This window comes from Aspergillus chevalieri, chromosome 4, assembly GCF_016861735.1.
Source record: "Aspergillus chevalieri M1 DNA, chromosome 4, nearly complete sequence".
Taxonomy (NCBI): Eukaryota; Fungi; Ascomycota; class Eurotiomycetes; order Eurotiales; family Aspergillaceae; genus Aspergillus; species Aspergillus chevalieri.
In genome coordinates, this window is record NC_057365.1 from 1,384,408 (window position 1) to 1,406,503 (window position 22,096).

The window sequence follows — 22,096 nt, forward strand, 5'->3', positions numbered from 1 at the left end:
CTCCAATCTCATCCCAAATTCATCTTCATATTGATCTAAATGCCCGAATCAATCTGTTCAACGACGTTATACTTTGACCACCGATCCCAATCCTTACATGTCTGCTCCATATAAACAGGGATCTCCACATCCTCGATGTCCCTTGACTGCTCTAGAATCATGATATTGTAGCCCATACTGGCGTGCCACGCAATGTGGCAATGATATGACCACACACCTGGATTATCAGCTTCGAACTGAATTACCAGGTGTCCGTAGCGGCGTTGCATGTGTGTATCCCGACGGGTTGGATTACGTGGGTTGACGATTGTGCCATCCCAGGGACCGTCTCCTTCGGCAAGCACTTGAAAAGAGTGCCCATGAAGGTGCATAGGATGTGCCGATTGATAGACAGTATTCAGCACAATGCGAACGGTCTTGCTAGTTCCGAAGTCATAGACGTTCCAGTCCGGATCTGGGATTGAGAAATTGCCTTCGTTAGCGAGAAGGAGCAGCGGGTTGTTATAGTCTGTTCGCTGTGTTCGGTTGTTCATAGTCCACAAATGGTGGCCTGTTTCGTTGGTGTACAGATCGACTTGGATTGTGGTTGTGATGTCGGGTTCTTTGAGGGCTTGGGGGAAGAACGGGACCGTTTTGTTCAGGTCGTCCTGTGGACCGTTAGTAATCAAAATTTCCATGGGGACGGTTCCAGTCCTACATTTCTGCATAAGAAGTCCTTGCGGTCAGCCTCTTTCACAGCGTCTGTGCTGTCAGTTGTCGGTTCCTGGATATCATCATTTCCCTCGTAGGACAGAACTGCCCATGCCATGGAAGTGTATGTATTGGAGCAATTGGTCGAAATGTTAGATCGGATCCAATAGGTTTCTCTCGGATCAGCATCTCCCATCACCAGAACATCAGTCCGCTGCGCAGCACCCAAAGTGACAACGTCCGCTTCATACGGCACAACGGGTACAAAGTCCTGTGCAATGACTTGCATTTTATGTCCGTCAATGCTGAAGTGAAGGAGCGCCGCAGCACCAATATTCATCAACCGCAGACGATGAACCTTACCAGGCTGGAACCGGAACTGCGCTAGTCCCGCGTCGTCAACGCACGTCGCATTTGTCTTGGACATGGAGCAGTTGTAGTTGTTCTTGCCGTTGATCAGGTTGTTGTCAGACCAAGGCGCGTATACGTTCAGGTCGGTACTGTTGCTGGCGGCATCTTCTACGACTTCGAAGTAATCGCGGTGGTAGTAGTCGCCGAGCATGATGGGTCCGAGGTCAACATCATACGGAATGTGCTTTGGACCGTAGACAATGAGAGGCCCGAATGCCCCGGCTGTCCATTGAGCGGAATAGTGAGAGTGCCACCAAGAGGTTCCGTACTCGCTTGCGCGGAATCGGTAGGTAAAGAACGAACCTGGGGCGATGGGACATTGGGATACGCCAGGGACGCCACTAAAATTGTTAGTAATGCCTAGTCAATGCTTTTGAAAGGATACATACTCAGCCCATTGGGTTCCTTTCTGGGAGATACCGTGCCAATGCATCGCTGTGCCCTCTTCGGGACCCGTGATGTTATTATGCACTGTTACTTCCACCCAATCCCCCCAATTTGCTTCAATTGCAGGACCAGGAAACTGTCCGTTGACAAAGATTCCGTTTTTCTCTGCGGAATGTTAGTTTAATCTCAATAATCGGGCCGTCTTTATGACCTACCATAGCCATCAGGTGAGAGGATATCTCGAGCAACTTCAAAATAATAGTATCTCGTTACTCCCGTATAAGGCACTTCGGGATATGGATCGTTATCCCGACGTTTATTGCTCAGGTTCTCCCATGGGTTGTCCGTAGATCCGTCATGCGATGGGAGGAAATCGGGGAATTGTGGGTTATCTAGTGTGCCCCATGTCGAAAGTCTAGTGAATATCAGTACTGTAATAAAGTCTCAACATGAAAGAGTATGAATGTTCATCTTACCCATTTGTTTGTGCTTGTGTCAAGCCCTGAGAGAGCCTATTTACATGTTAGTCCGTGACGATGCAAGGTATGGCCGTTGTTACTTACTTGGCTGCGCATGCAGCAGTCGCGAAAAGCAGACTTGAAAATAATTGCTTCATGTTTAAACAAAGTAAAGTCATGCAAGTTTGCCTATTTATCGTATCACAACAGAGAGCCTCGATGATCGTCGTCATTCAGATATATATACTACATGTAATTAGTTCTTATCTCTGATATTCCTATAACCTGTCAGTCATCTCATTCTGTTAGCCTTCTGAAACAAAGCTGTTCTAATTACATAGATTAAACAGTCGTATAACTACCACAGCCGTAGGGCTGAGCCGGTTCCTGCCAGATCAGCTTACGGGCTGAGCCCTAACGTTGATGAATGCTGACACCACATCCGTATGCTTATAGGGCGAAATGCAGGGCTTGTGCCCTTATCATTTACCATTATCGGCCCCTACCGTGAGAAATATCCTAATTATATTGCAGGATTGGAGATGTTGAGTCACTGTTTGGGGGCATTTTGAGGGCATCAGACTATTTTGACGCTACATCGGCGAGTGTCATCACGAACGGTGACTCCGATCGAATCCTGAAACCAGCTTCCGACATACTCTAGCATAAAACGTCAATTGGACAGAATCAGAGCTGAGATTAGACCACGTGGGCCCTTCTACTAACGCTACAAGAGCCGCAAATCACGAGATATTGAGTCACAATGGAGAATGGTTCCGCGAAGAAGCCATCAAAGGCTATACGAAGATGTGGTAGGCATCTCACTAGGCTAAGGAGCGTAAACTAACTGGATATGGAACTCGGATGGTAAGCTTGCAGATTTAGCGAGGCGGCTCTTGCCGTCCATTTCTCTTCCACATACGCCACTCTGTAGTCTTCTATCGTATATTTGTAATAATTCTATTGGCAGAGACTATATTGTGATAGTTTAGGAAGCTCCAATAGAAGTGGTCTTTCACGAGTTGGGATTAGAAATTGCAGCACACTAATAAAACAAAGTTTTTATCATGATCATCACGATATGTTATCACACCTCCCTATACTCTAATCATGCCACCTTCATGGCCTTACAAAACGCTTTCTTTAGACTCTCCAACTGAGTAAACATATCGTTATCCTGGGGTACCAGCTCCAGTTCAATGCCAATGTCGTACAGTAGAGATAGTTCGTCCAGTGTCTTCTTAATGCGCTTCGCTAAGCGGTCTGCATTTGTATCTTTTGAACACAGCGGAAGAGGCGATGACTGTTCAAAGATGTAAGTCGATGCTAATTATTTTAATTACGACTCTCCATACCTGGAAATTACGTTCGGGTACCCCGACGGCAAGGAACGGATCGTCAATAGGCAGTGCCCCGTAAAAACCCCGCTCGGTTTGATCCAAATAGCCCGCGTCTTGAGAAAATGCGTTTGCACTGAAGCAAGACGATGCCGATGACGGACGAGAGAGGTCACCCGACGGAGGGAAAAGTAAATCATCCTGTCCCTGGTACTGCCATGGCTCACTCGGCGTCCCGTTGCGAAATGCACTTGTTTCCGGGTTCCATGATAGCGCCGGAGTGTGCTCTCTCGTTCTTGTCGTATTCGGCCCCTGTGCAGAATTGGGATACCAAGGCAGATCGGGGGGAGGCTCCATCGTTAAAGGAACGGGAATCCGATGCCCCGCTGTGGATGCTGCTTGTTCTCTTATTTTGCGGCCTGATTGGTACTTTTGTCAGATATGCAACAAAAAAACTGGGAACTGGGGAGAGGACGTACGATATCTTCGTTGAGCGGCTTTGTTCTGAATTCGTCTTCGCAGGGCCATATCCTCGATGTGAGACCAGCTCTCGTCAGAGGTAAATATAAATTCCACATTGGGCTGTAGAGGGTATTGGTCCGGATGGGAGTTGGGCGATGTTTGAGCGCCTGCCATGGTGATTGCTCGAATGATAATGTTTGGAAGTTATCAACCGGAACAGCATGCATCTCATCTATATAATATATCAACTGTCAGCCGTTGAGAGAAGAATTCCGAGGGTTCACACTACTCAACCTGCAAAATTTGTGCCTCCATCCCCCTTCGTATTGCACCGCCCCTAGTTTCAGGCCTCATGTAGGAGAAAAAGCAAGAATATGTGATTAGCTGAGCCTCTGCACACGAACTCGATGTTTAATTGGTGAATAAGAGCTCGCCGAAATCCTGCAACATGAAAAAATTGGAGCAAACACACAATGATTCGCCCGTTCATGGTTGAGGCTCTGCTCAAATACCTTACCTCGCAGACCCTTGGCAATCAGATAATTGCTGAAAGACCATCATCGGAAATTCAGAGGATGATTCTGGACTCATAAGGCTGGTCAGACGGGACTTTTACTTGGGATCCTTGATATGCTTAGTTGGATCAGTGTCATCCCCGGTTGGTTGCGAGTGTTGGTGCTAATGGCTCGGCACCATGGCGCAAATACGGTATTTTCCATTAGCTTCTATCCAAAGTGTGAGGAATAGGCTGCGACCTGCCATATATGCAAATCATTCCACATTGATCCTCTACAGCCCGGATCTAGGCTCCTTCAGAAGCTAGCATGGTAGTTTGCACGCCATTGAAGTCGGATTAATTGTTCGATACTTGTATAATACCAACATATTAACTTGTCGGATTTCATTGACATTGTTCATTGATTTCACATTCCGTGTAGCCTACCACGGAATTTCACCACCATTGTACTGGTTGATGCCCTCGGACCTCTCCCACCCTGGCACATGGATGTTCATGAATTTTCCGTTGTTTGCCTGGGGGGTCGAGTTGAATACAACGTTCAGGATTGCATTCACACTTTGTTCTATCGTCAAGTCGGCAAATTCGCCCCCAAGATCCGTCTTCACCCACTAGAAATAGGTGTCAGCATCAACGAATCCTTCATGTTGGTGACAGACCTACCCCTGGGCAGATGGCGAAGAATGTGAAGCCTTGATCCGCAAAATCCATGGCATATTGTACCGTGAGCATGTTAAGGGCTGCCTTGGAGATCTTGTACGCTGGCGTAGGCATGTGCGTGTGGTACTTCGGCGCCAGTGTAATCGAGCCAAGTGACGTGGAGCTAACCATGATTAGTACCTGGACCATTAGTACAAACATGAAAACTTACATGTTAGCAACCTTCTTCAAATTTCCCTTTCTTAAAAGCGGTAAAATATTTCTGGTTACTAAATGGGCGCCCAAAACATTGCTGTTCAAAATGAAGTCGAGATTATTTCTATTCAAGTCAGATGGCTATCTCAATTGAGGCACAACAAGGACGTATACACACACTGTGTGAACACCCTCCGGTGCGAAAGGCATGATCCCCACTCCATTGATCAAAACATCTAGACCCTTGCCGCCGAGAGACTTTTCAACCTGCTCCGTAGCTTTCTGGACACTCTCCTCGGAGAGCACATCCATTAATACAAACTCGACGCGCTGGGGATACCGTGAGATCAAGTCTTTCAAAGCATCGGTATGTCTGCGCGCAGTTGCAAAAACCTTTGAAACCTCGGAAGCAGGCTTGGAAGCAAGGATATTGCAAAAGCCCAGGTTGAGACCTTTGGAGCTTCCGGTGACCAGGTACGAAGCCATTGTTTTTGATCTTTGAAATGATTAATGAATAAAATGCTTATACTGGTTAGGCACGGGTGGTAGTAGGAAATGACCGAAGTATGGGATCACTGGTCTTGCGTCAGGGCTTCTTGTTATCGGAACTCGAAGCCGAAGGGACATGTCTCGGATAGACTTTTGGGAAGGACTAATCACATTAAATCGTACACACTTTCTAGATTCTCACAAAAAGACGAAGTAAATTCTCCCTCCCTTTAATGACCGCCTGAATTAGCATCGTGTCCGTTTTGAACCTTAGCTTGGCATCAAACCCGCCTGTGTTCATCGAAATTCTCAGGGAAGGACTAATCACATTAAATCGTACACACTTTCTAGATTCTCACAAAAAGACGAAGTAAATTCTCCCTCCCTTTAATGACCGCCTGAATTAGCATCGTGTCCGTTTTGAACCTTAGCTTGGCATCAAACCCGCCTGTGTTCATCGAAATTCTCATCACGTCTGCATTATCACCTTCGGCGCATTCAAAAAAGTACCCTCATCGCATAGGCCTCGTGGCGGCGTCACTTCGGCGCCTTTGTCCAGCAGCATGCGCACTATTGTTAAGTCCCCATTTTCTGCTGGGGCGCATAGACATGGTTGGTTACTTGGCTTTCCAGTCTTGTGTCAACGCCTCTATCCAACAGCATCTGCACTATCTCCACATGCTGGTGCTTGACCGCAAGGTACAAGGGAGACAAAACCCGTCGATGACCAATACGATGGTGCTGTCTCGAGCGCAGATCCGGATAAATTCGCGGTTGCGCAAGTAAAATCTTTGCCACATCAACGAGCCCATAACTAGCGGCCAGTGCCAAAGCACAATGCCAGAATAAGTCATATGCGTTTGGTCACGCGCTCATGTCGAGTAACAGTACGACCGCCTCTGCATGCTCAAAGTTCGCGACATCAATTAAGGGCGTTGTATTGCAGTAGCCTCGGGTATTTGGGTTGGCACCATGCGCGAGGAGGATATTCAAAACACCTATATGACCTGCTTCTGCAGCCGCGCAGATTGGCGGGTTTCGAGAGGGCTGCCGGTACGGAGGAATGGGGCGCCTGTTGCTTTTTTTTTTTTTTTTGAGGACGACACGTCTGAGTCCGACTCGTGGTCATTGTTACCAAAATTACTGTTTTCAAGTTCCTCGCCGATGCTCACTCGGTGCTAGTAATCACGCAAGTATTCATACTGCCGAGCCACGTCGGCAATCTCCTCTGTGCCAGGTTAGTCCTCCTCGTCTGCACACTCCTCATATGGGATATAACGGTTGTAGTAAAGATATCTACCCATCCGCTCCATAGCGCACGGATTGACACCTTGCCAGATGAACTTTAGCAGCGCGGGCTCGCTTCCTAGCTCTATGGCCCTTCACATGCCCCAGAAATTGTAGCAGTGAATGTTGTGTCGATACAAGAAGATATTCAATCGCCTATAGAGGTTGCTGCATGTGCGGCCGAGCACATGCAGCTTCGGGTTATTTCGGTTCGTCGGTGATATTTAGGAGAACCTCTAGATGCAAGAGGGACATAGTCGTTCATGCTCGCCAGCGGTTACTGTTGTTCGTAAGATTATAATGGCTTACAAGGGAAGGAAGTGATAATAATAGAATGGTGTCATGTGACCGAAGAGAGGTGAACAATCACTACCAGGCACAACTGCAAACAAGACTGAATGAAACACACTCTTGTTTGTCAAATGGGCTCTTTTCATAATAAGTTACCGCGCTTCTTATAGATTCTCTTGGCTTGACAATTTATGCATTCTGCAATGTTCATAGCTCGTATGATAAATACCGCCATATAGGGAACATATGATGGGGCGAGTAGATCCAGCTGCAGTTCCTTGCAAACAAAAGCATCGATAAAGAAACAGTGAGATTGCAGTAGACTGCGTTGCAGTCTTAGCCATAGGAACGACAAAGAATGAAAGGTTGAAGACCAACGGCTCTGCAAGATAAAAGAAAACAGTTCCCTTAGGAACCGAGCAGTTCGTTCAGCTTCAACCCCACATCCAATTCTCTCCATCTGAGCCCAATAGCTCCCCAGGTATCCCACGTCCACACACATCTCACTGTTGGTTCCTGACCTGGCACTTTTGGCAATACAAGAACGCAGGTCATCACCAACTGTCGGATTCTGGGGCAAAATGAACAATGAAAGCACGAGCTACTATACATCGTTCGTACCATTAAATACAAAGTCACCCTACGCATTCGCTAACATTCTATAGAATTATCAAGTCGCCACAGTTCACCTTCCTTGTTGGCAAGGACCGAACCCCCATGACCATCCATGCGAGCATCGTTCAAGGAAAATCAGATCCCCTGGCCGCTATGATCAACAATGGGTTGATGAAGGAGTCGACAACGGGCGTAGCGATACTTGATGATGTCGACGTTGATGTGTTTGGGGGGCTTTGTGAACACTTATACACTGGCAGATATACGACACCTATTTGCACCGTGAATGACGCTGAGAAAACATATCCCGAAGACAAAAAAGTGACGAGATCAAGGTTCCCGTGGATTCCGTATCTGAACCGCCGCGCGATGACGAGTACCAACCCGCGGTCCCCCGACTTTAATGACAATAACATGAGACATGCTCAGCTTTGTATTTCCTACTATCTAACTGTCAGTTTCCGCGAGTTGAATTTTGATGCTTGCAGATGCGCATCAAAAACTTCCACCCCTGACATTATCTTCCATGCTAGACTATACGTGCTGGCAACCAGATTCCTGGTTGAGTCGCTGCGTGAACAGTCCCTCGCGTCTCTCCATCGGGACCTCGAACAACTCATTGACAAGACATCGGATATCGGTCTAATTATTGACCTTCTCCACGTCACTTACAGTCTTACCGGAAAGAGCGAGCCTGGAGGGGGGTCTGCGCTTCGAGAATTGGTCAGCCATTACGCCGCCAGCAAAGCTCCAGAGCTGTCCAAGCACGCTATGTTTCGCGAGTTATTGGAAGCCTCTAGTGACATCGGAACGGATATCATCATGAATTTAACGACATGACAGAGTGTCTTTGAGAGGTTCCGGACAATTCTCTGTTAATTCTTTTGCCTTTTAATCGTAATCGTTTTGTCAAGAATAATTTACATAAAAAGGATTTCCATGTGAGATTCTCAAGGCGCTATAATTATGAGCGTGCAAAGTCAAATGAGGTACATAAGTACTTAATGCAATTATCAATCCTGACTGGTTCATTCCGTATCTCTCCGGGTCTGAACCCTTCAGAAGCCAACCTCCTTACAAGGTATTCATGCCAAGTAGGATATCGTCCTCTGCCAAGAGGTTCCGGGTGTTTCCACCCATTGTAGTCTGGAGTATCTGCAATTAATAGGAGCATTATAAGCAAGTCCTTGGGAATGGCACAGCTTGTTTCTTCCAAGGTCCTTGCCCAGCCCTTGGCACTCTCCGCTCTCGCACGTACGTCGCGCGGGTTTACACTGACAACTGCCCCAGAGAGCGAAAAGCCATACATGCATCTTTGAGGAAACACATGCAAGTGACATCAGATGCTCGGCTAAATTTTTGATGTTCCTGGCAGATGTTCATATCAGATTCTCGGCGATAGTCTCGTAAGCCATGTCCGACATGAGATCTTTAGGGTTAGGCGGAATTATCCGAAGCAACACTGACCTGTTCTGCAAGGTACCTCTTGGCCCTATGTTCGAAGATGGAGATATGCCCTAAGATGGCTCTATCTACGACTGTCACTTACTTGGCAGCTGTCATGCCAAGGCAAACCATCCCGCAAAACAACAGTATAAAGACCTTACGTAGTCCTGACTATGCACGAAATCACCAGAGACTTCCAAGACATCTCAATCAAAATGGCGTCCCTTATCCCCTTCCTCCTCCTCTCCTCGGCCGTGTCAGCGATTCCCACCCCCGTGCAGAATCAAACCACCACATCACCATCTCCCTGGGACTCAGACGCGGTAAGTCAATACCCCATCCACTCAAGCTGTAACGCGACCCAGCGTCTGCAGATCGAAACTGGCCTCAATGAGTCCATCGCTCTAGCCGCGCACGCAAAAGAGCATATTCTCCGCTGGGGTAACAAAAGCTCGATTTACCGGAAGTACTTCGGGAACAGGCCTCTGTTTGAACCAATTGGCATTTATGAACTCCTGAACAGCGGTGATAAGGGCAGTGTGCTTTTCCGGTGCGATAATCCGGATGGGAAGTGTGAAATCGACGGTTCGTCTTCAATATCTGTATATGTTGACATTGATACTGACGTTAGCAGGTTATGCCGGCCACTGGCGCGACACGGCCGCCCCTAACGAAACCGTCATCTGCGATTTGAGCTACATAGAGCGCCGCTCTCTGACTACCATGTGTTCCCTCGGGTACACAGTCTCCAACTCCGAGACGAACACCTTCTGGGCTGCAGATCTGCTGCACAGACTTTTCCATATGCCTCCGATTGGCCAGAATTGGGTTGATCATTTCGCAGATGGTTATGATGAAGTTATTGAATTGGCTGCTAGCAACAAGAGCGTTTCGACGAGGGACTCGGAGACTTTGCAGTATTTTGCGCTGGAGGCTTATGCGTTTGATATTGTTGTTCCGGGCGTTGGATGTCCTGGAGAGCATGATCATGAGCATGATCATGAGCATACTGAGGATATTATTATTATTATTTAATCAAGTTTATTGTCCATACCGAGCCCTAGAGCTATGATAGACCATGATTCGTGGACTCGAGGTCAGTGGCTATTCTACAGTCTCTTGTCCCCATAGGTTCCTGAGGCGTTAGCCCCCTTTTATCATCTTTCCGATCCTTTTCCTCGCCCCAGACCGCCTGTATGCGCAGGGCTTTCGAGCACCGTGCTCTCCTTGTGTTTTGGAGCAAGATGGGTGTGGCCTAGGCTGACTCTCAGCCTTGGGCTACCCTCCCTGCTACCCCTCTCCTGTTCTAACTGCTTCCTCCAATGCTTCCAATCCCCATTCGTCGTCTCTTCGGGCCCTTTCCGCCGTCTGCTGTAGGTGCGCCCGGGGTAGAGCTATGCTGGTGCTGGCTAGGAATTGTAGCAATGCCCTTGTAGCTTTGGGCTCTCCTAGGAGTCGTCCTTGTGGATATTCTTCTGCAGTGGTGGGTCTCAAGACCCCGTCAGTCTCTAGGTCCTTGTAGAGCCTGTTTCGTTGGTGTCGCCATTCCCGACATTCAAAGAGAAGATGGTGTATTGTCTCCCTTGATATACCGCATCCTTCACAGGTTGCATCCTCCCGGACCTGGATCCGATGTAGGTATGTTCCTATAGCGGCGTGTCCTGACTTCAGTTGAAAATAACGGCTTGCTAGGCGCTTGGGAGCCGTTGCGGCTGCCCGGTCAAGCCGCCAGTTCCTCTGTGGTCTGTATGTTCGTTGACCTTGTTGGGATCGCTGTCCAAGTTCTTTGTTGAGCCATCTCTGCCTTTGTGCTGTAATGGCTTCTGTTCGGGCTCTACAGGTGAAGGCCAGGGATATCTCTCTTGGGCCTCTTCCTGGTGGCTTACTGGCTGCCTGTTTTGCTGCCTGGTCGGCTCTCTCATTCCCTTCTATCCCTGCATGTCCCGGCACCCATTGGATAGTGGTTTGGCAACCTCGGGCATGTAGTCTCTTGGCTATAGCATGTGCTTGGATCACTAATGCTTGGCCTGGCCCTGGCTGGGTGTGTCGCATCCTTGCAATGGCTGCTTGGGAGTCCAACAGGATAGTGACTGGTCTTTGGTCTCCCACTTTCTCTGCTAACTGGAGTGCTCGTACAACCCCCAGAAGCTCTGCATCAAAGACCTCATATCCCTTGCCTAATGGGAACCCCCAGGTCTTCCATGTTCCTCCCGGCTCTTGCCAGGCAATCCCTGCCCCGCTTTTGCCATTCTCTAATCTTGATCCATCTGACCAGATTGCTAGCTCTGGAGGGAGAGATTGCGCTGCTGCTAGGGCCTCTGGACCTGGTAGCATCTCTATTTGGCCTGGGAACTGGCTGCTGGTTGTCTGTGTTGTGCTCTCAAAGCCCCCAGATGGGTCCACTGGTAGAATATTGGCTAGTTGTCGAGCAAGGTGTTGTCCCAGGGACCATGGGCCTCGGTTGTTTCTCTCAGCCCATTGTCGGTTCCCTGGGGTCTGTTCCCCAGGTTGGGCGTGCTGATCCCCTTCCCGGAAGCTCACTGGGAGGATCTCCTTAGCTGGGTGGTTCTCTGGTAAGCTGAGCAGCCGGGTAGTGTATTTCAATTGTCGAGCCTCCAATAGGGCCTCTGCTGGTGCCAGGCCCGCTTCACGAACTAGTGGCCCTACAGGAGTGGATTTCATCATGCCAGTAATTGCACGGGCCTGTCGATTGATCATGAGCTGTATACCCACTAGCCGATCCTTCTGGCCCTGCCACCAGAGCTCTGCTCCATACAGGGCTACTGATTGCACTGCTGCTACTTGAACCTGACGAGCTAGCCCTGGGGCCAGTCCATGACTCTGGCATAGGCGTTGTATTCTGTTTTCTGCAGCCCGTGCCTTGCGCATACAGGTCTGATAGTGGGCTTTGAGATTCAGCCCAGAATCAAGCCAGACACCAAGCCATCGCGTTGCCTCTAAGTTGAAGGGCACACAGTGGCCATCTACCTCCACTTGTGCTCGTTGAATCTGATCTTTCAGTTCCCGGCCCCGTTTGCGAGTAAGTCATACTGAGGATAAAACGGATGGTGGTGATTTGGCTAAGGTGAGTAGTTCCCTGTTTGACGTGGTCGCTGCGGTTGGCTAATTTGTTTAGAACTGTCACACTCATGAGGGAGGGGAAGTGCATTGCACATAGCTGGATTAAAGGGACGAATATCAGGGTATGCTCGTGCTTGTCACTAGTCAAGTAGAGAACGGAAATCTGAGTCATAGATAGCCATCCGTATCTGGTGTCGTTCAGTATTGCAATCTAGGAATCAGTTTCCTCTGTCCCCAGCAAGACTTGAAACGAAGCAGCCAGAATACTATCATTGACGAGCTTATCAAACAATCCCCGAACTTGCGCTTCGATGGAAACCCTGCATCAGTCGCCACGGAATCAGACCTTCTTTTCCACATCCGGCTGTACGTGCTTGCCACCAGATTCCTGGTTGAGTCGATGCGCCAGTAATGCCTCAAGTCTCTCCATAGGAATCTCAGCAACCAGTCCCTAAAGAAGAGTGCCGGGTGGTTGTCTCTTCTTGACTACACTATAAGCACACTGCGCGGGCTGAACCTGGAGGGGGGTCACCGCTTCGAGAACTCATGATTCATTATGTGTCTGGTGTGGTGAAGTTGTATCGTCTAGGGGTATTTTGCGAGCTATTGGTTTCGAACGAGGAGATTGGGGTAGATCTTGTTATGAGGTTGGCGATGTGAACGGTTGATTATAACTCGAGGGTGTTTGTGGAGTTAGCTGTTCCCGTTCAAGCCAACGAGGCTTGGATCTCCGAATTTGTGTACATGGTTGACGCTGTCTATTCTATTGAGGGTATCTGTACAATCATAAATCATCCCAGTCACAGAAACTTACTTCCTCTTCTCCAAATGCTCCAAAAACCCCTGCGAAAACCTGACCACCTGCTGATAAACCTCCTCAAACCCATTCGTCCCCCCATAATACGGATCCTGCACGACCTCACCTCCGCCCACGCGCTCATGCACAACACCCTCCTTTCCAAAATCCCCAAACAGCCGCACCTCCGCAACCTTGACATCCTCCCCCTTCGCCTCCGCCGCCGCCGCCGCAGCAGCAGCCTTACTTCCCTTCTTCCCAGCACCACCGCCCTTACCCAAAGACGCAAGCACAGCGGCACGCTCATCCAGTAGATCCCGCAGATTGTACTTGTCCATGGCGAGCAGGTAATCGAAGGTCAGGAAGTCCTCGCGGGTGACTTTGCGGGCGGCGTGGTTGTAGTTTTTAATGCCGTGGGAGCGCAGGGTGGACATCGTGCGCGGGTCCGGGGGCTCCATGACGTGATAGGCGCCTGTGCCGGCGGAGTCGATTTCGTTGATTTGGGGGTGGGAGGCGGCGACGTTGCGGAAGACGCCTTCGGCCATGGGAGAGCGGCCTGTTTGTGTTAGTGGGGTGTGGTATGGCGGGGTGGTGATGGGAATGACGGCGTACAGATGTTGCCGAGGCAGACGAAGAGGACGTTGACGGAATTGGAGTTGGACATTGTGACGTCCCTTTGAACTAGTGTGGTGTTGTATGGTATGAGCAGTCAAGCTTGGTGGGCTGATACGTGAGGTGGGGTGAAGAGCTTTATCGATAGGAGCACGTGCCGCACGTGAGATGCGGAGAGATACGAGTACGAGATTACGGAATTTTATATGTAGAAACAACCATGCCATAAAAGATCAATTGTATAGGCTAGATGAATAACATGATAGAACACTAAATAGTAGATGATCGATGTTGCAGGTGCTCTCCCGTACCTGTATGTATATGCATGCCGAGGTATATCCGAACACTAGAGTACTATTATCGTGGAGAGCTACACTGCACTCGGTCTACTCCGTGCATGACACATAGAGTGAAATTCTCTTTATTCTGTAGAGCATCCCGTACTCGTATAATACCAATCTATTCATGTCGCAAATTCTGCAGCCTGTCTATAAAAAGAAATGTGGCTGGTTGGTGTGGCGCCTATGGCGGTGCACTGTTGTCCCAGTGACGCTCCAATTGGATACCGCTTGGAAAGCTCCCATGGACGCTGTTGATTGTTCCATTTCGGTTCCTTTTCAGGTCCATTTTTTCATCTGAAAGGTCCGGCAATAATTGGTGATAATTCTCTAATTGGCCACTGACCCCAAAGTGGACTGTGTTCTCCCGTCCTCGTGGACGCACCGCCCATCTGCATCGTCATCGGCATTCCGAACAAACACTTCTTTCAGCTTTTTTCAACTCTTCCACTTTCTCTATCTTACTGTTCTACCACCCTACGCGTACTTGGTATTCTCCGAGGTGATACACCCCCTCCATCCCCATAATCCTGTATCAGGTGCTGTCCTGAAACACCGAACAAAAGCCCTGTCAATCCGTCACGGCAGCGCTGCTCGTTATTTCGTCGCCCTCCTGCCAATTTCTCGGCTCCCCTGGTCGAAACTTCGGATGAGACTGTGATTGGAACTGGCTATTAAGTGCGACCATGTCCTACAATCGCTTAGATCCAGGTCAGTTTGTTCTGGTATTTGCTGGTGCTACCCGTCGCATTGTTGCGCCTCTTCGGTGCATTCTTCGGGATTTAGCTTAACTATTTTATTTATTTTTTTTGTTGTTGTCTTTTCTTACCCGAAAAGAGATCCTCTCAGTTGTTATTGTTGATTTTGTACCTGGGAAATGCAGAAACTAACCCCCGCAGACCCCTACGGGGAAGATGAACACGCTCACATGATGCATCCTTACGCCCAGCGCACACCCTCGCCAGGACATCCATTGAACGGCTACCAGCTGGCAGATAATCCTTATGCGCCACCTGGACACCTGGAAATGCCCTCCAGCGACCGTTTGGCGGAGCAACCAACAGTGAGTTTACTCCGCGACGATCACCACAACAATGCTAATGACCACAGTACTCGGTGACCAGGCTGCCCAATTCCTACGGACATAATGAAGCCTACGAAGACCACGGTCCGAACGTCGGTTACCCTGGGTATGACTACACCCTCGACCCCGAGGCTCACCACGACGCCTACTACACCGAACCGTACCGACCTACGGCTACGCCAGAGGAGGACTATGATCTGGGACACCAGCAAAACTTCCAGGACGATCATACTCCCATTTTACAGCACCCAGAAAACCCCTTTGGTCCGGAGAAATACAGTGACGAGTACCACGATGACCCGGGGCTTGCGCACACACCCAGTCCGGCCCCGCTCCGGCGATGGAAGACGGTCAAGGAAGTGCAGTTGTTCAACGGAAACCTCGTGCTCGACTGCCCCATCGCACCACGACTGCTCTCGCAAGTGCCCCACGCTGAACCTCCGGGGCGTGATGAGTTCACGCACATGCGTTATTCGGCTGCAACATGCGATCCGAACGATTTCTTCGAAGAACGCTTCACGCTGCGTCAGAAGCTTTTCGCCAAACCGCGACACACGGAATTGTTCATTGCCGTCACCATGTATAATGAAGATGACTTCCTGTTCGCGCGCACAATGGGCGGTGTTTTCAAAAACATCGAGCACATGGTCTCCCGCACGAGCAGCAAAACCTGGGGCAAGGATGCTTGGAAGAAGATTGTCGTCTGTGTGATCAGTGATGGCCGTGCTAAGATCAACCCGCGGACTCGCGCTGTTCTGGCTGGTCTGGGTGTCTACCAGGACGGAATCGCCAAGCAGCAGGTCAACGGCAAGGACGTAACAGCCCACATTTACGAGTACACCACTCAAATGGCCGTGGAACTGAAAGGCCAACACGTCTCGCTGAAGCGCGGCGCGGTCCCGGTGCAGATGATCTTCTGCTTGAAGGAAAAGAACCAGAAAAAGATCAACTCTCACCGTTGGTTCTTCCAGGCATTCGGTCGCGTGTTGGACCCCAACATCTGCGTTCTTCTGGATGCAGGAACAAAACCCGGAAAGGATTCTATCTACCATCTGTGGAAGGCTTTTGACGTGGAGCCCATGTGCGGTGGCGCCTGTGGTGAAATCAAGGTCATGTTGTCGCACGGCAAAAAGCTCCTGAACCCGCTAATCGCTGGCCAAAATTTCGAATACAAGCTGAGCAACATTCTCGACAAACCACTGGAATCCTCGTTTGGTTTTATCACTGTGTTGCCAGGTGCCTTCTCCGCCTACCGATACGTCGCTTTACAAAACGATAAGAACGGCCAAGGTCCTTTGGAACGGTACTTCCTGGGTGAAAAGATGCACGGTTCGAATGCGGGTATCTTCACAGCAAATATGTACTTGGCTGAAGACCGTATTCTGTGTTTCGAAATTGTGTCCAAGCGGAACTGCCGTTGGTTGCTGCAGTACGTCAAGTCGTCGACGGGTGAGACTGATGTGCCAGATCGTATGGCGGAATTCATCATGCAGCGTCGTCGTTGGTTGAACGGTAGTTTCTTCGCTGCTGTATATGCCATTGCGCACTTCTACCAGATCTGGCGGAGTGATCATAGCTTCATCCGGAAGACGATGTTGATGGTTGAGTTCATTTATCAGACGATCGCTATGCTCTTTGCCTGGTTCGGTATTGGCAACTTCTTCCTGGTCTTCCATATCCTTACGACTTATCTCGGTGACAAAGAACTCCTGGGTACGGCTGGTAAAGTTCTCGGTGTCATATTCGAATGGCTCTATCTCGCGACTTTGGTAACTTGTTTCGTCCTGGCCTTGGGTAACCGACCTGGCGGTTCGAACAAGTTTTACATGACCATGGTGTACTTCTGGATTGGAATCATGATCTACCTGGCGTTCGCCGCGGTGTTCGTGACCGTCCGATCTATCCAGCAGCAAGTCGAGAAACATAGTTTCACGTTCTCGGACTTGTTTACCAACAAGCAGTTCTTCAGTATCATAGTGTCTCTGGGCGCGACGTATGTCATGTGGTTCATCGCGTCGTTTATCTTCCTGGACCCATGGCACATGTTTACTTCCGTAAGTTTCCCCTATTACTGCCCTAAAGCTCAAGCTAACAAACCAGTTCATCCAATACATCCTCCTCACCCCAACCTACATCAACGTCCTCAACATCTACGCCTTTTGCAACACCCACGACATAACCTGGGGCACGAAAGGCGACGACAAAGCCGAAAAACTGCCCTCCGCAAACCTCAAACCCGGCGGCAAAGTCGACGTCAACATCCCCCAGGACGATGGCGACCTCAATGCGCAGTACGAAGCGGAACTCGCCAAATTCGCCGTCAAACCACCAAAGGAGGAAAAAACGATCCCTGAAGAAGAGCGCCAGGCAGACTACTACAAGGGTTTCCGGAGTGCCGTCGTGCTGGTGTGGGTGTTTTGCAACTTTGCGCTTGCTGCGGTTGTGCTTAATGCCGCGGGTATGGAGCAGTTTAGTTCGGATAGTGACAGTACGGAGAATCAAAGGGCGGAGATTTATATGGCTGTGATTTTGTGGAGTGTGGCGGGGATTTCGATTTTCAAGTTTATGGGGGCTATGTGGTATTTGGTTGTGAGGATGGTGAGCATGCCCGTGAATTCTGAATGTGTTTTCTTTCCCTTGAGAAGCCTGCTAACATGACTGAACAGTTCCGCGGCGTTTAATGGATACCCTTTCCCTTTGTCTACGACTTTTCTTACCTAAATATACCACTTACGACCCTATACCACTGCGGGTACAGTGATGGTGCTACGCTACGGCTGATGATTGATGATTGGTTTGGTTTCTTTGCGTTCTAATTTTGATCTCGGATTGGATTGATTGCGGATAGAGATGTACTCTATGTAGATAGATCACTTATGACAGATGAAAATGATGATACTCTCGAGATTTTCAGCACTCGTTATTTCAATTGTGTCAGCGTTGGCTATAGTAGTGGTTCATATGAGATCAATGTTTTCGCATATCAGCTCCTTTCCACCAACAATAACACCCCCAAATCAAACCATTAACGTACTCCACATGCGAATGTAACACACGGGCGAATGTAACACGAAATCACTCCGCCGCGACTTCCGATTTCTACTACAAATTTCACCACACCCAACGATGCCTCAGAAACATGATGAAAGCCAAGTAATATTGGCCCTTCAAGCTATGCAAAATGATAAAAATCTAAGCGCTCGAGCCGCTGGCAGGATCTATCACGTGGATCATGTGAAGCTTAGTCGCCGCCGGCGTGGCATGCGATCACGATGCAATATATCAGCCAATTCACGGAAGCTCACTGATCTAGAGGAATCAACAATTGTCGAACACATACTTGATCTAGATTCCAAAGGGTTTCCTCCTCGGTTGTCTGGTGTGGAAGATATGGCCAACAGACTACTCACAACGCGCGACGCGGGACGCGTTGGGGTAAACTGGGCTAGCACCTTTGTCAAACGGCACCCAGAGCTCACAACTCGTTTCAATCGGAAATATGACTATCAGAGGGCTCTATGCGAAGACCCAGAAGTTATTGGTCGTTGGTTTACACTTGTTCAAAACACAATTGCGAAGTATGGCATCCAGGAAGCAGATATCTATAACTTTGATGAAACTGGGTTTCAGATGGGAGTGATCTCGACTACAATGGTTGTCATAAGCTCTGAACAACATGGAAAGGCAAAAGCAAAACAGCCTGGCAATCTTGAACACTGCTGACGTCCTTACAAAAGGCACGAGGAAGATAATGCATAAGATGGATTTGATGGAAGCAGAGATTCATGATCTTCGGGCGGCAAACGAGGCCCTTAGCAAACGCCGGAGGGCTAAAAAAACACGTCTAAGGAAAGGAGGGTCGCTTTCAATACTGGAAGCTCAGGAATTAGGGGATCAAATGGAGGTTGAGGTGCAACTAAAGGAGGAAACACGCATTAGGGCTGGTCGGCGACCGCGGACTGAGACACGCGCGCGGCGCTGTGGCAATTGCGGAAAGGCCGGACACAATGCGCGTTCCTGTCAGATAGTAGTAGAGACGTCTGAGGAAGATGATTCTGAATAATTTTAATGGAATTTTAGTGCATTGGTGGAGATGTTGGAGTTAACATCGCGGCGGAGCGATTTCGTGTTACATTCGCCCGTGTGTTACATTCGCATGTGGAGTACGTTATATAAAATGACCTGCTCAATCTCTCTAATAACCTCCTACCCAAGACACTTCCTCCGCGCCGTCTCCAACACCCTAACCAACTACTTCACTACGATAATCCGGGAATTCTTCCACACAATCCTCCCCTTCACCACAACAGCCATCGTCATCCTCGCCCTCCTAGTCAGTTTCACGAGTATCTTTTCGTGGTTGTAGAGATGCTGGGTTCCAATCCGTCGAGGGAACTTACGAAGAGGCAGAAGAGAGGGCGGGCTGTGGTGAAGGGAGAGACGCAGATTCAGAATACTAGTGCTGTTGGTGTCTTGAAGGGGGTGAATGAGAGGACGAGGTTGAGGTTTGCGGTGCAGATTTTGAAGGGGTTGGTTAGGGAGAGGTGTGAGGGGTTGGAGGATTCGGGTGTTGTTACTGGATAGCTGGGGATGGCTGTTGTTTGCTGGTGGTGTTTGCTTTTGAGATATCCAGCTGGCGCCTGGTAGGCTGTAGCGGTTCTGGGTTGATTGTCTGCTTTCAGCGTGTTTATACATGGTGTATATCATATCATGCAGTACTCTGGGCACTTCATAGACACATGGACAAGAATTTCAGGCTGTGCTTACTTTCGAGATCTTTTTTTTTTTCCTGACTATGTTGATCATCGGTGTTTACTATGAGTGGCTAATATGAGATCATTACTCTTGCTTGCTATCGTGCCAGTACCTAGAGAACAGGCAGCCAGCGCCCATCAACTTCCATCCCTACAGACTTACACCCCCCTCCAAAACCAAACCACTAGACTCTGTACAAACCCAGTATCTCCTGCCAATCAGCAATCCTGTCCTAACCCGTCGACTTCATCACAACATTCCAATATCCTAACCACCTTCTTCAGTACCATATTCAGTGCCCTCCTAACCATCCTCAGCACATGCTTCAATACTATCCTCCTATTTCTCACAGCAGTACTCATGATATCGAGCTAATGCCAGCTGTTGTGTTTATTTGGTTTTCGGTTAAGGAAATGCTGGGGTTTGATGAGAGACAGAGGAAAGGACAAAATAGTCAGGGCTCTGGGTTTGGCTCTGAGGCAAAAGGGCAGAGTCGGAATGCTAGTGCTAGTTGTCACGGACTCAGCTAGGATACTGGAACATCCGACTCATGTATTGTACCTAGGTAGCTATCGACGAGAATAATCGACATGAGGAAGGAAGAGAAGAGGTAACGCCGTAGTTATCAACAAAGCAAACAACGCCCTTCATGTGACAGCCAACCAACATGACCAGGCCGTCACAGTTTGGATGACGGGAAGACGTGGGTGAGCATTGGAGCACAGATCTTAGAAAAGTTTTTCAGGGTGAAGAGGGAGAGACTTGTGGTGCTGGGTGGATGATGAAGTACACAGTAGTAGTTCGCGTGTTTTAGTTGCTGGTGAAATTGCTGAGGATGATTATTGCTTGCTGGTACTGACTAGCGCCTGTGTTGAACAGAGCAAAGTGGTTGTTTGCTCTCATTATACTCTTGTATATGTTATGATGTGAAATAATGCATCTTAATGCTCTCCTTGTCAACCGCTGGGGTAGCTTCCCTTTCCCTCATCGCTAGAATCAGAACGAACCCTAGACCTTTGTGGGCTTTGCCTTCCATTTCGTTCCCATTATCGTCCTTCCGATCAAGATCATAATATTCCAGCATGTTCAATAGCAATAACGAAGATAAGTGAGCGTGGCCAATGTGATCGTTATTGCAGATGGTCATGAGGAATGCGTGGGGTGGTAATAGTCGTTGCCAACGTCGAGGATGAATGAGATAAGGTTGGGGATGTGGGTTTTTGTTCTCCGGAGTTTGGGGATGTCATTCTGGTTTAGGGTTGAGACTTCCGGCGTAGGGCTTGGAAGGAAATAACCACTCCGTTTCGGCTGATGTCTTGCATATTTAGGAACACACGTCATGCTCATTGAACATCCATCCCCGGCCGGCGTCATACCAAATAGTTCTCATCACTTAATCCTTGTTCAACTCCCCAAGCCTCTCCTTCCGAGCTCTCAATATCCCCTCCAACATCTCAATCTCAACCCTCAACCTGGTCTTCTCATCCACCTCCCCATTTCCCCCGGTCCCGGAACCATCGCAGCCAGCAGCCCCGGGGGCCTTCTTCTCACATTCATTCGAACTTTGACTGTCTTCCTTATTCCGACGCTCACCCTTCTCCTGCTCTGTCTTCTTCTTCTCATCCATCCCAACATCATACCCCAACGCACCCGCAACCATCATACAAACCAAGAAGCAAACAAAAAGAATCACAAGGATAAGAACAACCGCGACAAAAAACGGAAGAATACCTTCGAAGATGATTTCAAAGATGCCAGAGACCATGTCTCCAACAGTTGAGTAAAAGCGTTTATAGTAGGGAGGCGTGACCTTCGGTCGGCAGGCCATTTTGACGATATATGAACAGTGTTTTGTGAGAGGACAGACGAGGGAAAACGAAGTGAGGTGAGATCTAGGATCAAGGCGTTTAGTTTACGCCCTTACGCCGGGCGCCCGGTGCGGTGCTCGGTTAGCCGCCGTGCTGCGATTTATACGAGGTATGAGTGGATCGTTGTTGGCCAATCATGATTTTATGGTACAATCTCTATTTGTTGGGCGAAGATCCTAGGATATAGCCCGTGAGGTATAATCAGCAACTCCATATCAGTTATTATGAGTAGGTAGTCAGCAGAAATGGCGGTACCCTACTCAACTCCCCTAAACAATTTCAAGCCTTCTTCTGCACTCTTTTTTCATTTCTTCCAG

The 22,096-nt window shown here is 48.9% G+C and overlaps 10 protein-coding genes across 10 annotated transcripts; 4 read left to right on the top strand and 6 right to left on the bottom strand.

Annotated features, from left to right (window-relative positions):
• Positions 1-35: 35 nt before the first annotated feature.
• ACHE_40495A (uncharacterized protein) lies at positions 36-2,179 on the bottom strand (the record flags this gene model as incomplete). The annotated part of the gene is made up of 6 exons (XM_043278700.1): positions 36-647; positions 698-1,442; positions 1,491-1,653; positions 1,704-1,903; positions 1,965-2,000; positions 2,052-2,179. The coding sequence occupies 6 exons, from the start codon at positions 2,177-2,179 to the stop codon at positions 36-38; spliced, it is 1,884 nt and encodes a 627-aa protein (XP_043136453.1).
• An 875-nt stretch (positions 2,180-3,054) lies between these two features.
• Positions 3,055-3,919, bottom strand: ACHE_40496A (uncharacterized protein; the record flags this gene model as incomplete). Its single annotated transcript, XM_043278701.1, has 3 exons — positions 3,055-3,249; positions 3,302-3,702; positions 3,763-3,919. 3 exons carry the CDS (start codon positions 3,917-3,919, stop codon positions 3,055-3,057), a joined length of 753 nt encoding a protein of 250 aa, XP_043136454.1.
• A 765-nt stretch (positions 3,920-4,684) lies between these two features.
• Positions 4,685-5,603, bottom strand: ACHE_40497A (SDR family oxidoreductase; the record flags this gene model as incomplete). Its single annotated transcript, XM_043278702.1, has 4 exons — positions 4,685-4,873; positions 4,926-5,085; positions 5,134-5,241; positions 5,296-5,603. 4 exons carry the CDS (start codon positions 5,601-5,603, stop codon positions 4,685-4,687), a joined length of 765 nt encoding a protein of 254 aa, XP_043136455.1.
• A 2,162-nt stretch (positions 5,604-7,765) lies between these two features.
• ACHE_40498S (uncharacterized protein) lies at positions 7,766-8,639 on the top strand (the record flags this gene model as incomplete). Its single annotated transcript, XM_043278703.1, has 2 exons — positions 7,766-7,797; positions 7,850-8,639. The coding sequence occupies 2 exons, from the start codon at positions 7,766-7,768 to the stop codon at positions 8,637-8,639; spliced, it is 822 nt and encodes a 273-aa protein (XP_043136456.1).
• An 821-nt stretch (positions 8,640-9,460) lies between these two features.
• On the top strand, positions 9,461-10,280 carry aspf2 (major allergen Asp F2; the record flags this gene model as incomplete). Its single annotated transcript, XM_043278704.1, has 2 exons — positions 9,461-9,830; positions 9,880-10,280. 2 exons carry the CDS (start codon positions 9,461-9,463, stop codon positions 10,278-10,280), a joined length of 771 nt encoding a protein of 256 aa, XP_043136457.1.
• Positions 10,281-10,535: 255 nt separating this feature from the next.
• On the bottom strand, positions 10,536-12,134 carry ACHE_40500A (ribonuclease H family protein; the record flags this gene model as incomplete). Its single annotated transcript, XM_043278705.1, has 1 exon — positions 10,536-12,134. The coding sequence occupies one exon, from the start codon at positions 12,132-12,134 to the stop codon at positions 10,536-10,538; it is 1,599 nt and encodes a 532-aa protein (XP_043136458.1).
• A 1,002-nt stretch (positions 12,135-13,136) lies between these two features.
• ltpA (tyrosine protein phosphatase LTP1) lies at positions 13,137-13,786 on the bottom strand (the record flags this gene model as incomplete). The annotated part of the gene is made up of 2 exons (XM_043278706.1): positions 13,137-13,678; positions 13,735-13,786. The coding sequence occupies 2 exons, from the start codon at positions 13,784-13,786 to the stop codon at positions 13,137-13,139; spliced, it is 594 nt and encodes a 197-aa protein (XP_043136459.1).
• Positions 13,787-14,758: 972 nt separating this feature from the next.
• On the top strand, positions 14,759-17,837 carry chsA (chitin synthase I; the record flags this gene model as incomplete). The annotated part of the gene is made up of 5 exons (XM_043278707.1): positions 14,759-14,783; positions 14,972-15,135; positions 15,183-17,210; positions 17,257-17,754; positions 17,823-17,837. The coding sequence occupies 5 exons, from the start codon at positions 14,759-14,761 to the stop codon at positions 17,835-17,837; spliced, it is 2,730 nt and encodes a 909-aa protein (XP_043136460.1).
• A 995-nt stretch (positions 17,838-18,832) lies between these two features.
• Positions 18,833-19,219, top strand: ACHE_40503S (uncharacterized protein; the record flags this gene model as incomplete). The annotated part of the gene is made up of 1 exon (XM_043278709.1): positions 18,833-19,219. The coding sequence occupies one exon, from the start codon at positions 18,833-18,835 to the stop codon at positions 19,217-19,219; it is 387 nt and encodes a 128-aa protein (XP_043136461.1).
• A 2,085-nt stretch (positions 19,220-21,304) lies between these two features.
• ACHE_40504A (uncharacterized protein) lies at positions 21,305-21,739 on the bottom strand (the record flags this gene model as incomplete). The annotated part of the gene is made up of 1 exon (XM_043278710.1): positions 21,305-21,739. The coding sequence occupies one exon, from the start codon at positions 21,737-21,739 to the stop codon at positions 21,305-21,307; it is 435 nt and encodes a 144-aa protein (XP_043136462.1).
• Between the last annotated feature and the right edge of the window lie 357 nt (positions 21,740-22,096).